This window comes from Xenopus laevis, chromosome 6L (genome assembly GCF_017654675.1).
Source record: "Xenopus laevis strain J_2021 chromosome 6L, Xenopus_laevis_v10.1, whole genome shotgun sequence".
Classification (NCBI taxonomy): Eukaryota; Metazoa; Chordata; class Amphibia; order Anura; family Pipidae; genus Xenopus; species Xenopus laevis.
Window position 1 is genome coordinate 112,499,554 of NC_054381.1, and position 16,020 is coordinate 112,515,573.

At 37.7% G+C, this 16,020-nt stretch overlaps 1 protein-coding gene across 3 annotated transcripts in view; it reads right to left on the minus strand.

Moving 5' to 3' along the window:
* The window catches only part of arhgap28.L (Rho GTPase activating protein 28 L homeolog), a 126,731-nt gene that overhangs the window by 21,236 nt on the left and 89,475 nt on the right, over nt 1–16,020 (minus strand). For all 3 annotated transcript variants that reach the window (XM_041566382.1, XM_018267908.2, XM_018267909.2), the window contains 5 exons: nt 14,548–14,696; nt 13,472–13,637; nt 13,289–13,380; nt 12,122–12,199; nt 3,124–3,286 (listed from right to left, as the gene is read on the minus strand). In XM_041566382.1, coding sequence (XP_041422316.1) covers nt 3,124–3,286; nt 12,122–12,199; nt 13,289–13,380; nt 13,472–13,637; nt 14,548–14,696 — 648 coding nt within the window. The remainder of the gene's footprint in view (nt 1–3,123; nt 3,287–12,121; nt 12,200–13,288; nt 13,381–13,471; nt 13,638–14,547; nt 14,697–16,020) is intronic.

The following is a 16,020-nucleotide window of genomic DNA, read 5'->3' on the forward strand; positions in this document are numbered from 1 at the left end:
TGTGGGTGTAACATCTTGTCTATAAGGCCCATGTCTTTTCCCCTAGTTGTTCGCCTGTTACTCCTTACAAGAAATATTTTTGGAAGCTACTGCCTTCCTAGAAATGTAACAATGTAAATTTGGGGCATTAACAGCTGAAATTTTCTGCACTGACATAATGCAGAGACACACTATTCTTGTGCATGTGCAAATATTTGGCAATTGCAGTCATGTACATCAAATGTACATCAAAAGGGCCCTTTTCAACTACACATAATGTAAACTTAAGGGTTCATTTACTGTTGGGTAGATCCAAGTGCTGCTGTGCTGGTTGAATAGTGCAACACAATTAAGCCAAGTACCCAATGCCTGTTTTGTCCCGACCAGACAAGTTTCCTCACCATGGTGCCATTTAAAGTCAAAAGCAAAACATATTAAAGGCTTCTATTACACAGGGGATACTGCACAAAATCTCCCCATTAATACATCGACCCTTTAAAGCCTCAATAAGGCATCTTCCAGCATCCTTCTGCAATCAGTGGGGATTGAGGATTGAAATCAATATGTTCCATGTGCACACAGTCTAAATTGCACATAGCTCATGAACATAAATAACTAACTGGTTTTGTCAATTATTTTTATGGAGCCCATAATGAGCGTTCTAGCCACTCAGACTAACGCTAATGGAATTAGCCAGTATTGACAGAATGGGAGTGCCTCATTTAAGACAAATGATGGTACTTATAGTAGAGCTATTTTTCATTGTATTATAAAATGTAAACAGATGACTGATGCATGCCTAACCTGTATTCAACACACATATATGGATTCAGCAAGAAAATAAACTTGTATTTTACTGTACTCATTTGCACATTCTTTTACAGGATATTGAAGAAAAACAACCTTTGCAAAGAGCTGGTTTCTATTTTAGTTATATTAGATATTTAACATAACTCAAATTCAAGGGGAACCTTAGCAGCGTCAGTCTGGGAATCCGGGCCCACCAGGGCTGCCACTTCAGGGGCCACATACCCCCTCAGGCCCCCCACCACTGTGGTTAGCTGACGCCACAACCTGCCTCATCCTTGCCTCATACATACATTATACCAGTGATCCCCCAACCAGTGGCTCGTAGGCAACATGTTGCTCACCAACTTCTTGGATGTTGCTCTCATTGGTCTCAAAGCAGGTGCTTGTTTTTGCATTCATGGTTTGAAGGCAAGTTTTGGTTGCATAAAAACAGGGGTACTGCCAAGTAGATCCTCCTGTAGGCTGGCAGTTCACATAGGGGCTACCAAATGGCCAATCACAGCCCTTATTTGGCACCTCCAAGGACTTGTTTCATGCTTTTGTTGCGCCCCCAACTCTTTTTTATATTTGAACGTGGTTCATGGGTAAAAGAAAAGGTTGGGGATCCCTGCCTTATATTTACCACTGCTGCCATCATCAGAAGGAAGTTAGTAGGGAGGGACATTTGTTTTTAGCGGGGAACATTTCTGGGTCGGTGGGGCCACCAGGTTTTATCCCAGCCTAGTTTGACACTGAACCTTGTTCAAGCTGGGCTTGAACTGAAGAACTTTGCCAACTGCTACTTTAGAGGATCATACTTAATATGCAGATCACCCTAGTACTCTCTATCTATTCCAATGACTATGCATGGTTATTTCTAACAATTATATATATGTACAGTATATACAGCATATTTGTGTGTATGGGTAAGGGTTTGACAAAAGCCTTCTCACAACTTGGTAATGCATTATGTAAGGATTAGGTAGCTGGAATCTGCTTTCTGGGGCAAATCAGCCACAGCACACTTACAACTCATGAGAGTGTAGACTCTTTTCGCCAGTTTATTTTCACTTTCAGCAAAATAAACAGTTCAAAATAAAATCCTTGCCATCGAATGGGCTTCTAGCTAACACAGGTCAGTTATCCAACCATGAGTAGGCCTACCGCCTGTCACCCCCAAAACAGACAATATTAAAACACAAACAAATTTCCAAACCTTGTGGTGATTGCAAGTCTCTCAGTGAGCTCACATAGGCAGCTTTCCTGTGTCTTTTTTCCCAGACAGGAGCTCTACACTCTGGCTTGAGCTGCTTTTTTAATTATCCACCTGAGATGCCTCAGGACAACACAAAACACCCGGGCTGGACTAGCAGTCCCTGAACCACTCTGTTAGGAACCTGGGGCATAAATAAGCTCCGTCCTGGACTTTCCCAGGTATCCTAGTGGTGACCTTACCACAATTACTATACTCTTTGGGGCAGATTTATCAAGGGTCGAAGTGAAAATTCGTATTTTTGAATTAGAATTTCATATTTCTAAATTACAATTATCAAGTTTTTTTATGGCCAAAACTGTCAAATTCGACTAGGGAATTGTTGAAATTAGATTCAAGTTTTCTTAAAAATTCGAATTTGATTTTTGAAATTTACTATACACTGGCCCTTTAAGAATTCAAATTGACTATTCGCCACCTTAAACCTGCCAAATTGCTGTTTTAGCCTATGGAGGACGTCCTGGGATCAATTTAGAGTTGTTTGCAGCCTTCCTAACATTCAAGTTTTTTGGAGAATAAACTCGAATCGAATTCAATTCAAATTGCATGTCGAATTTCGAGTTCATTGGAGTTTTAAATAACTCCCATGAACTCAAAATTCAACCCTTGATAAATCTGCCCCTTTATGTGCATAATGAAAAAGGCACTGAATACAAAAGAAAACCCTTCTTAAAATCCAATAATGTCCTGTTGTTTTCATGTTTTTTATGAAGAGAATGAGTACATAATTACTCAAGCCCTTCAAAAACAAATGGCTTCTTTAAAGTGGACAGACATTGAACGCGTGCACAGACTCTCAAAACTAGGTAAGGCACATATTGTGAGCTCTGTACACGGAGTATATTTTCAACATGTAAATCAGGCAATAATTTTATATCACAGACACAAGCATTTGCTTTCTCAAATGACAACTGGCAAACAAATGTTACTAATTTAAAGTGAAAGTAAGTGAAAGGTTAAAGAGTGCAGAATTCAGCATTTTATGGTTAGGTCACATATGAATTGAATTTGATATTTATATTTGATTTGTATTTATAATACAGTTGATTTGTATTAATATTAGATTTCATATACTGACTTACTTTCTACCAATGTAATGAAGGCAGGGAGATACTCCATAGTAAAGAGAGAAGACGGCAGCTCTCGTATGAACATCTTTAACAGGCCTGCGGCATCGTTGCTGCGGACTTTATTCCAGTCAAATAAGTTGCCATGAAATTTAGCTTCCAGCTCTTCACGCAGATTCTACAAATAAACAAATATTAATGACAACCTGAAATTACACCAGAAATTAAAAAAATGTTACAAACGAGTATACTTTTCTTATTAACATGCTTCTGTTTGAAAGTATTTAGTGAAGAGGCCATCAGGTCCGAGGGGTGGGCATTTAATGCACATTAGATTAGAATTATATCTTATTTTATTATTCAAAATATTATTTGGGTGCTATTCTCCTTTAAGGTAATATGACCTGCATCTATTCTGTCACCATAACTAATATATATATATATATATATATATATATATATATATATATATATATATAATATGAATTCTACTTGCAAAGTTTAAATACAGAGAAGAAGGGAAAAAGAAGCACAACATACTTCAGCTCCTGTTTTAAAGCATTTATTGCAGCAGAAATGTGGCACAAGCTTTCGAGGACAAACCCTTCCTCAGGAGCATTACTGTAAAGGTTATGTTTTTAGTACACTGAAAAATCATTGTGTTACAAAATTGTGTTGGACTTCTCTAACTAAAGGTTATTTTTTAAGCTGGGTATAATTGCTATTTTGGTGCACATATTACTTTTTATTTAGTAAATGAACTGTTCATGTTAATTTTATAAAAAAGTCAAAGTATATTATAGCATATGCCATTTAAACAATATCTTTTGCATACTCAATGATATTTTTGTATCCAAAAGCTCCTGACATATTAGCTTAAAACAATGACACTGTTTCTGGAATCCGATATTGCTGCTGACCCCTGTGGCTAAAGTCAAGTATTTTTATTGCTATTAAAGCTTGAACCTAACTGGCCATAGCATGAAATTGTGGCTGAAACAATGCAGCCGTTTTTCTATTTCTTGAGATATTAGCAGTTTTTACACTTGCGGATGCAAAAAATCTGAAACAATAACACCACCTGCTGGCTAGTTTTACCAACAGGTTAGAGTCAGGGAAAGAATGATGATGAAATGCTTCTCTGGTCAATTCTAAGCAGATGATTTCTTTTCTCTCTCTACCATTTTTGTAAAGTCATTTGCTTCCATATGTTGGCTCTCACCAACTTGAACTGTAAACTACTTTCTAGTCTATACTAGGGGACACATTTACTTAGCTCGAGTGAAGGATTAGAAGGAAAAATACTTTGAATTTCGAAGTATTTTTTTGGCTACTTCGACCATCAAATTGGCTACTTTGACCTTCGACTACGACTTCGAATTCAAATTGGACGATTCAAGCTAAAAATCGTTCGACTATTCGACCATTCAATAATCGAAGTACTGTCTCTTTAAAAAAAACTTCGACCACCTACTTCGCCACCTAAAACCTACGGAGCACCAATGTTAGCCTATGGGGAAGGAACGAATTGCGGTAAATCCTTCGACTTCGATATTCGAAGTCGAACAATTTAACTTTGATGGTCGAATATGGAGGGTTAAATAACCCTCCATATTCGACCCATAGTAAATGTGCCCCTAGGTGCCCTTTACAGTTCCCTATGCAGTGTGCAAAGTGCAAACAAAATTCCAGATTTTGGCTTTTTTTTTTTTTGCACTTGACACACTGCGTAGGGCATTGAAAATGACCCCTAAAGTGTTATCAGACAAGTCTTCAAAAAATAGATACAAACTACAGTATACAAACTCACATGCAAACCAACAACTGCTATGTTACTACTAGGACATGCTGAAAATTACTTTATAGGTGAACTTGCCCTTTAAAAATAAGGCTGTATTATTTAAGTAAATAAGTACATTGAAGAAATGAATTCATTTAGGTGGTTTAGCTATACAGCTATTTTATAGACAGACACACACACAGTTACTGAACTATCTGAAAACATATGAAATTATGATTAGTTTGAGGAATCTGTAACATCTGATTCTGCACATTTGGTAACTGGATATGCAGTATATGGAAGTATTGCCAGGAGAGTCTTGCATTTAATACTTACAAATGGTCTCTTTAATCAAGAGCACATGTTTCAAACATTATCCAATTGTTCTGGAATGTGCGCAAAACTCACATAACCCAAGCACTTTTTTTTTAAATCTGGATTTGTTTAAAACCCCATGTAACGTAGTATTTAAAATACATCCATTCCAGTTTCCATCCCCAAGAGAACATGCTATACAGCAAGAAAGCAAGGGTGGCAGTATTTTCAGGTACAGCGCAACATCTCCCGCAGGACATCATTTATTCAAATATATATATATATAATTCCCAATTATATCTTAAAAAAATATAAAACATCAATCTCCCTTTTTTTTTTTAAACAAAACATCCGTGGGTAGCAATCAAGGCTACACAGAACGGATCATTTAATGAAACGTAAGCAGCAAGAGTAATTATATCTTTTCTGAAATGGAATGCTAGGAAACCCCAGTGCCTTCAGACTTAATAAATCACAGTTGCAAGGTGACCTTTCAGTCGGTCTTGGTATAACGGAAAGAAAAAAAAGGAAAGCCAAACACTTCCTGCATATTTCATTAGAACTCAGACAGAGATGCCACTAGGTGAGGTCACTACATTCAGCCTAAAGGCAAATATTGATCTTTCCTCCACTGTTGCTGTGAAAAAAATGTTAGAAAAAGCTAAACCTGATTTGGGAATGTATCAATATCATTGTCCTGACTTAATGATCATGTCCCACAATTTCGCCTACATGATCAGATGTTAATGTGTCTCCTTGACTTGTCTGGGATTTGCTCTCTCCCTGCTATTTATTGCTATTTATTAGTAAATAGCATTCCAGTTCTTATGCATCCATCTAGGATGTGGGTACAGTGTTAACTTTATTTAACTTCAGTGTTACCCCCCACCATAAAAGTTGGCCCCAGGCCAACTCCCATGGGGAAGAGGTCAGACAGTGTAGGGCAAAGAGGGCTTCCAAGACCTCTTCTTATTTTAAAGGGATTCTGTACAGATTGTTATGGTGTCGTTTTTATTTCTATATTATCCCGTTTACACTACAAATAATTTTCTCTACCATATAAAAATTGTATTCCTGAACCAACAAGTGTATTTTCTTTAGTTGTAATTTTGGTGTGTAGGAAGCCATCTCGGGTCATTTTGCTTGATCCTGTGCTTTCAGAAAGAGCCAGCACTTCATCATGGAACTGCTTTCAGATAAGCTATTGTTTCTCCAACTCAATGAAACTGAAGGAGTCGCAGTGGAACTTTTTACTATTGACTGCTATTCTCACATCTATAAGGGAGCTGTTATCTTTTCACCTTCCCATAGTTTTGTTAATGAGCTCATGAGCAGCTGCTGGGGGGAAAGGGAGTTGGATGACATGACTGCAACTTGCAGTGCAGCAGTAGAGTAACTAAAGTTTATCAGAGCACGAATCACATGACTGAGGGCACCTGGAAAACTGACGACATGCCTTGCCCTATGTCAGATTTCAAGATTAAATACAAAAAATTGTGTTTGGATTCCAGTGCAGAATTCTGCTGCAGCAGCACGATTAACTGATGTGTTTTGAAAAAAAAAAATTTCCCCCACTTGTGCAGGTAATAAGTTGTGTCTGACTAAAGGCCAGTTAGGGTAAAAACATGGGAAATGCCATTTGGGTGTAAAATTGTACTGTATTTGCTGTACAGTGTACTAGATATTCTTGACAAGTTTTGATCACCAATACCTTCCTATATCTTCACTGAATTAATGAGCTGGGGGAGGGGCCAATTAAAGTGGTCCTGGATCTTGAAGTGGATTCAAAAGGTTTGTCAATCACTGTATAAGGTAGGTTGACCTTGCAATTTAAAGTCATTAGTTATTACCAATAACATGCAATGTAGGGAAAGCAAAGAGGAATGGCATAACCCACTAACCTTGTTAAATGGCACTATTCATTTTATTTTTTCATCTCCCCACATTTTCCCCTGATACAGGGTGAGCAAATCAATGTTTTTCTTTACGTATTTAGAGAGCTGTAAAAAGCTGTCAGGTGGCATTTCACTGTACTTTAAACGTATCCTTTTTCACATTTAACTTTAACAAAAGTTCCACTTTAAGAAACCTGATACTTTTCTTTCAAGATATTATAACTTGTACTGAAAATGTTCCCTTTTGGTTGCAGTTTTACCAGTGAAAATAAGTTACAGCTGAGGTCATGGTTTCGGTCCCACTTCAGTTTATTTTGTTAATGTTTACCCATGCTGAGCTTTACATAGGATTTCCTCTTCCTATGTACTAAAAGCATGGTCAGAATGCAGAATTACAGATCTCTGGCCGTTTGCTCTGTCAGATATATATATACTTTTTTTTATAAAAAAGGATTATCGTCCTTGTAAAAATAAATTTGGGAAAACAGGTCTGTTTCTTGGAACCTTTCAGATTCACGACATCCTCCAGTTAACTTACCTCTGCTCCATATGTTTACAATAAGGGTTGAGAAATATGTTGCTAATTCTAAATAAATATTTGTGTATGAGTGCCAGATGACTTGGACTAAATCACTCTTACATTTCACTCTACTTTATTAAGCCCTCTATGCATTTTATCTCCCACAAATTGTGGATCAATGCTCACCATAAATCATCTCTAAAACACTATTTTCCTTCAACAGGGATCTGTGTTTCCTTTCTCTAATAATGCTAACACTCGACAATGTAACAGTGTTAACCGTTTAAGGCGACATGTAATAAAAGACAAATTCAATCAAAACGGGCAAAAATAAAATACTCCAATGTAATAATGTTATTTACAGTTTATTGCATTGTGTGGTTATTTTTTTGGAGCCAAATACTTTTTCCAGTAAGATGTTTTACATTGTATTACATATATTGCACACTGGGGTAATTGCCAAAACAGCTAAGTCTCTATGTGTTTGGAACAAAGCAAGAGACCTGCGGCACAACTGATGCAATTGATTAAGTGATCAGTATTTATTCAGCTCACAAACAAATGCCGCTTTGTTTCTGAGCTGAATAAATACTGATCACTTAATCAATTGCATCAGTTGTGCCGCAGGTCTCTTGCTTTGTGATATACAATTTTGGGCTTTGGGCAGTATTGGGCCAGATACCTGAAGGCACCTGACACCAATCCGGTGATACAGACCTGGAATAGCACTCCAATTTTGGGATTCTATGTGTTTGGAAAACATATATTAAGTATAAGGATTAAAGGAAAAATATTGACACAGAGGGAACAGTGTTTAATTGCATACCCCCAGTGGTCTATACAAGATTTCACTAACTACACTACAATGTGACTCTCTCTCTCTTGCCTGTTCTTTCCATTATGGTGGTTATCTGTTTTTCTTGGAGGTGATATCTGGCAAACATAAAGCAAGATATATTTAAGATTAATATCAAACTGGGCACCTTTCCAAAGAGTGATCAATTAACTATTAAGGATCGTGGCACACAAGTGCAGGCACAAGCTCATACATGCTGGCTAATTGTCAGGAGCGCTCCATTGCAGAGCGGTCTGCTTCGTATACAAAATGTTGGCACCCAGCACCATGCAGTGATGTCATCGTGCATTATGTCATTGTGCCAAAAACGACATCAAAATTCTAAATAATGGGATGCCGAGCTCCAGTTCAATGCCCAGTTATAGGTCACACTCACTAGTGTTCCTGGGAGCTCCTCAATTTGTATAATATTGATTCTTGGACTTCTGACTTCTTGCTTTGACCCTGACAACAATCCTTTGCTGCCGGCCTACTGATCCTCTGCCAAATCCTGACTATGCTTACTACTGAACCCTTTAACTACTGTGAACTGGAATCTAACTCTAGCTCCCTCTATTTGGCCGTGAGGCCCATACACTGATAAATTGTCCTCCACTTGGTTTCTGAGTTTACCTTTTGTAAAAATAAAAACAATACTGAGCAATAATTTCTCTTCATGCAGGCTATCTTGTGAGCCTGTTGTGATGCCACTTTTGTCTTATTTGCATTCAATGTACCACCAAAGTACTACCAAATGGCTACAAAAAGGAGTGCTGATGTAAAGTCCCATTTGGACATGCAATATATTACGTAGGTCTAAGTAAGGCTTCATCAGTCACTGCCAGAATTGATCCTAAACCTTAGCAAGTCATTACAAATAATATAATTTTATATTTTCAAGATGTTATGTTCCTCAATAGGCATAATCCTGTACAGGGTCAGTCTTATGCTTTAAATTTAAACATGATTGGGACACTAAACAGATCTTCACTCAAACAGGATTTGAAGAAGAATACAAAATAGTGACACTTTGCAATGAATCTGCAGACTTAGGACCAATATTGTTTAGTGACCAAAGTCGTTTCATGGTACAGCATCGATATTAACATGCCTTTATTGAGGCCAATACAGACAGGTGGTAATAATGACCCTGTTCATTAGAACTTACAAAAGAAGAATGAGACACCAGGTTTTGGTTGGGCAACATCGAAAGACAAGGGATAATTGTTCCATTGAATTTTGTACAGATGCTAGTGACTTGTAATGTATCATGAAGGAGTGGAAAGCTTATCTAAATTAATATATTTTAAGAATGTGTGTCGAAGGCTGAAAAACTAAGAGAAAATATGCTGAAATGTGGAAGGGGATTTCAGAGAAGGGGCACAAGTAGTTTGGTAATTTGGACATAGGTTCACAGCTATAGGGTAGAACACAGTGGGGAACCGTTTTGAAAGTCATTGCCAGAATAGTGTGTCAGATAAGGATGTTCATGAGGTACTGTATAAATCTGGTAATGGTATTCATTATGAAGTGGATAGTGACTACATTAAAAACAGAGTTTCACTAATCAATATGATACATGATATGCATGTTTCTCCACCACCAAAGTTGTGGCGTAATTCAAACGCAGAGTGTGCACTTAAATATTCGCAATTTGCGATTTTTGACATATTTAAAAAGCTCTTATAGACATTCGCATTGTGAAATAAAAATTGCAATTCTGTTTGCGCCACACTTATTCAGCTTTATAACCATGCACATCTGCCTTGCGTGAAGTTTATCAATGACCCCCAGTGTGAGTTGAAAAATAAGTAGGTTTTTATCAGAGCGAAATGTTATTAGTGAAATGGAAATTAGCAATTGGAAATGTAGCAGAATCTAGCAAATCTAGTAATATTGAATATATCATATTTAATATAAACATACTTATTAATGTTACCATTGGATTGCCATGGGGAATCAGAGCACAAAGATAAGCCAAAAGGGGGATGTTAACTTAGATTCAGCTGGGGCATGCAGTTGTTAAAGTTACCAAAAATGGTTGAACGGGTATCAGAGGAAATTAAATAAGAAAGCCAGCAGCAAAGCTGTCCAGAAAATGTGAGGCTGCGCTAGGAGGTTGAAATATGACATTCATTCAGGAAAAAGAGTTACATAGAATGAACTTCATAAGAAGGAAATGGCAAGGAGCAGATGGAGGTTTTGAAATGTTTTAAGAAATGTTAGGAAAGACCAAGGGGCAGATTTGCTAAAGGGCGAAGCGACTAATGCTGGCGAAAATTCGCCAGTGTTACGTCATTCAGGCTCTTCCCTGAGTTACGGGCGCAGGCGTCACATCGCTAGCGAAACAAACTTACAAGTATTTAGGAATGCATAAGTATATTAAATTGATGGTGCAGTACATTCTTTGAATGTTTATTCTATGATGTTGCATAATTCTGATGGAGCAAACTTGACTTCAAACAAAGATAGGATTTAGATATTACTAATCTTTAACTGGATCAAAATAAGTCATTTGTCCCCTCCAGTCCTTGGATGAGTTCCCTCTACCACATGCTATATCCATGTTTGCATAGCACAGGTTAGTTACCCTGTTACAACTAAACACTCTCTTAATAATGAGAAAGTCATATCTGAAAATCATTTACTTCAGCCCTTATGTAATGGTGCTTGGATCTCTACACAGCTCCGGAGAAGGAGGCTAATGGCAAAGCAAATGTGTACACAAGAAAGTCCTCACACAAATCTTTTCACAGTTTGCTAACCACACAGTATGTCATATTTGGTTGAATCTATCACTGGTTAGTGACCTATGCACATTCATCAGTAGAGAAGTGCATCAACAGGCTAATTTCATTTTAGCCCAATAGGAACATAAACCAGTCTGATATAGATTGTGTATCTCTGCATATTGTCTCTCTGATAGATGTCTGCTCAATATCTTAACAGAATTAATATATGTCATGGGTTAATATCTTTTATAATCTGTGTGCAATCTGCGTCTTCTTGATTTCCTTAAATAAGGACAGAAACTCATCTCACCAGATCTTATAAAGCTGTTTTATATAATACTAAAGATGATCAAACTCATTCACCCATATGAAGCTCATATTAAGCACACTTAACAGAACAGAACACAGACTGGCATACTTTTCAACAGGTCAAGCTCACAGAATGTACCAAGTAAACAAAAAACATCCCTAATAATATGTACCGTATATAGTCGAGTATAAGCTGTCCCTAGTATAAGCCGAGGTACCTAATTTTACCTCCAAAAACTGGGAAAGCTTATTGACTCGAGTATAAGCCTAGGGTGAGAAATGCAGCAGCTTCTGGTAAGTTTCAATCAAAAAATTGAGGGTTTCTGCTCCCATTGGAGGTGCCGGGGTCTCGTTTTTGGATGCCGCGACCATTCTTGGACGCCGGCGACTATTCTTGGACACCTGCGACTATTCTTAGGCGCCGGCGACTATTCTTAGATGACGGCAACCGTTTTTGCGCTTGACCCGAGTATAAGCCGAGGTAGAGTTTTTCAGCATATTTTGGGGGCTGAAAAACTTGGCTTATACTCGAGTATATACGGTACTTTTTATGTTGCTCTATCAAGTGTACCTGGGAGCTGGAGGCCCTTCTCTAGACTAGTAACTAACAAAGGAAAACATACCTACCTTAACCCGAGCAGCAGATCCAGGTACCCTCAGTATACCTTCTGTTTCTAAGCCAGTCTCTTCAAGCCTCTGAAGTAACTAAACAAGCAAATATTAATATTGTTATACTAATAATTATAATAAAGTACAATAAGGTGAAGTTTCTCCGATTTATATATACAGTATTTGTGTGTCAAACAACAGATATTGCATAAGTCATGGTGGCTTCAGCTGAAAAGTTTCCCTTAGGGGCCCTGAATTCTCTTCCTATTAACTGCATATAGGGAAAACACAAGAGGAGCTGATTTTTCTCACTAGCAAAACCTAAGCCCAAACTTCCAGGACTCTCCCCCATAAATCTAGTGCACAATTGGGCTCAGCCTAATGGAAACTATTATGAGTGTTATGAACATATTTTCACACGGCACTGGGATAAACCAAAAAGAGGTGAAAGTAGCAACAATTAAGGTTTTTAAGATAGGGATGATGAGCAGACTAGAAATTCTTCAATCTACATCCAGCTTTAACCCGCTGCTTCCATGCTTGCACTCAATCCAACCTGAAGTCCTTTATAATTGTATGACCCACACATAATCTATCATAGAAGGTTGACATCAGCCACCAAATAGGAAGGGTTAGTCATATATATAACCAAAGGGATTGGCCTGCTTGAAGTCTGACCTGGCACCCAACCTAATCCACATCTGTCTAATCTCTTTCTTGGCATGAAGCACCCAATTGAAAGCAACTGATGGACAGCACCATCAGATGACTGACAATTAAAAAACCTTTAGGGTAACATAATGACTTGGGCCTATGACAAGCTGAAAAAAGGCAGCCTGAAACATTGCTATGGCCATTGAGGAATGGGTACTACTCCCATAACTGCACTGATTTATAATTCTTCTGAAGCACCCCACCTGCAGGCTATTAGGCTTCTAAGGACCTGGAGCTTGCTATCTCTAAAACAGGTACGATTTCAATTAGCCAAGATAAGAAATAAGAAATTTAAACTTCTACAACAAATTGATAAGTTTTATGTATAAAAAAAAAAAGAATACATCAAATCTACAAGTGCATACTGTATCTTCAGTACAAGTCTTTAAATAAATAGAAATGCCTTCATTTTCTCTGCTCGTTGCATGGAGTCATCCCTTGAAAGAGTTTGTGAATTATTTCTCTACTCACTTTTTGGAAAATTAAGGGAACCTTCGTGCCTGGGAATTTTTTCTTATCACTTTCCAGCAGTGTTGTCAGGGGAACTCCGAACAGGCCATTTTCTGACAGAACACAAACAGCAGCAGCGAGATGTTAGAAAGAGATATAAATAACATACAATGGGCCATTATTGAAACAAGTTATGTATTATACCTCTTCCCTTGACTCTTACTATTCGGTTTCTCTTTAGTTCAATTCCCAAAGCATCATAGAAAGCAGTTAATTCAATCAGAGAGAGATATCTGATTTTTTTCATGTCTTCAGGGGACAAATCACCAACTTCCGTAAGCCCAAACCTGCTTTTCCACACAATAAATTTCTGGGGGGAAAAAGTAAATGGCATCTGAATTCCTGATTAAGCTAAAGGTCAGCATTCATTAATAATTAATGTGGGCACATCATCATGCTATGAACTGATTGTAAGTAACTCTTTACCAATTCTGCATCATTCGGGTCCTTAAAGGGGATGTTCACCTTTACGTTTAAGTTATAGAAGGCCCTATTCTTAGCAACTTTTCAAATTTTTTAAATTTTTTATAGTTTGTGACTTATTCGTCTTCTTCTTCTGCTTCTTTCCAGATGGGGATCACTGACCATGACAACCAAAAACCTCTTGGTCCATGAGGCTACAATTTTATTGTTACTATTACTTTTTAATACTTATTTTTGCATTTTGGCCTCACTTATTCATATTCCAGTCTCTCATTAAAACCACTGATGAATTGTACTCCAGCAACCAGTTGCTGCAAATCCACACCAAAATGCAAAAAAATGCAAAAACCACAAAATATAAAAAATTAAAAACAATTGTCTACATCAAGGGTCCAAAACCTTTTTTACTGGTGAGCAACATTCAGGACTAAAAATAGTTGGGGACCAACACAAGCATGAAAAATGTTTATTGGTGGTGCAAAATAAGTGCTGGCGGGCCATTTGGTAGTCCCTATGTGGACTGGCAACCTACAGGAGGCTTTGTTTGGCAGTACATCTGTTTTTATGCACCCAAAATGTGTCTCTAAACCAGGAATTCAAAAATAAAAACCTGCTTTGAGGCCACTGGGAGCAAGGTTCAAGGGGTTGGTGAGCAACATTGCTCACAAGCTACTGGTTGGGGATCGCTGGTCTACATCATACTAAAAGTTGATTTAAAGGTGAACAACCCCTTTAATTGCCCTTTAGCCTATTAGTAATCGTACTCTCACGATACAAAAACCTCTGCCAAAACCTACCGGCAAAGCAGAATCATCTTTTTTGATCCGTTGGTTCTTTTCACTTTCTTTGTCTTTACCATCAACCACAACAGATTCTGAGAAGGAGGCCTCAAAAGAAAGTTCTTCTGCCACTGACGGACTGGTTTTCTCTAAAGTGCAACTGTTATCTAAAACAGACCATACGCATCTTTTTTATAATTTATTAGTAATAACATACAACTGCAGAAGCACATTGTGGAGTATATTGCTTGAACGCTTATGCTATGATGTTGCTTAATGTTCTTTTATAAAGGTCAGAATTGTGATTTTCTCTTTAGGAGGCCAAGTGTTACATAAAGCACTAAGTAACTTCACATGAGCTGACCACATCCAAAAGCTTCATTCCTTTTTATTGCATGCACATATAAGGAAATAATAAAAATGGCATGAATTAAATCATTCTGTACAGAAGTACATAATGGAAATGTATCTAGTATTTGCCACCTCACTTGTTACATATATTCCAGTTGCAGCACTGATGTATGAAGTGCGACCCACACATCACTAGCAGGTAGAGATATAACAGCCACATTCTTATTTATTATTAAAAATATAAGAGCAGAAAATAACATATATAATATTTCATATGGAGTGGACTGTAGATTAGAGTAATGAATCCCCTTTTTAAAGGTTTTACTACAGTCACTTAATTCACTTAATGTAAGAAATACGTCACATACTGGCATGTAAAAGGCAGATAAAACTTGTAAAGAATTTAAACTGTTCTGATGCGTCAGTGAATAAAAAGGGGCAAATTTACTAAAGGGCGAAAATTCCCCAGCGTGGCGTCATTTTGCCACTTCGACGATTTACTAACGGGTGCTGGAGTAAATTCGCTAGCGAAGTGGACCTACTCTAGCGCTACTTCGCACCATTACGCCAGGCGAAGTTGCGCTCTGTTGAAGGGAAGTAACTACGCTAATTCACTAAGTTGCGGATTTTCGTGAACGTTACCTCTATCACCAGACTTTACTTTGCCACCTCAGACCAGGCAAAATGCAATAGAGTAGATAGGGATTGGTCCAAAAAAAGTTGACATTTTTTCTAAGTCCCAAAAAAACGCTGGTGTCTTTTACTTTTTATAGGCAGACAAATAAAACGCCATCTCCTAAATTGTCTGAACACAGAAAACAGGACACTGTTTAGGTCACTATTTACTTTTAGTTGGAACTACCTTGGGGTGAGGTTGTCTGTTACTGTACTAATGTACGAATGTGGATGGTTGCAAAAATTGCACAGATTCAACTTATCAGTATACAGACTATTTTCTGGAGCACCCCAATAGGTGATATTTAGCTTAACCATAACCTTGTTGTTTTGCCAGTATTTGACATTCTACTGCCTACTGCCCTTTTACTTAACGGGACTCCATTACTTATTTCCATGGAATACATAGCAAGATGGCTTTGACATTAGAAAGGGTAGTCTTACAACTCTGTTACTAATGGAAAA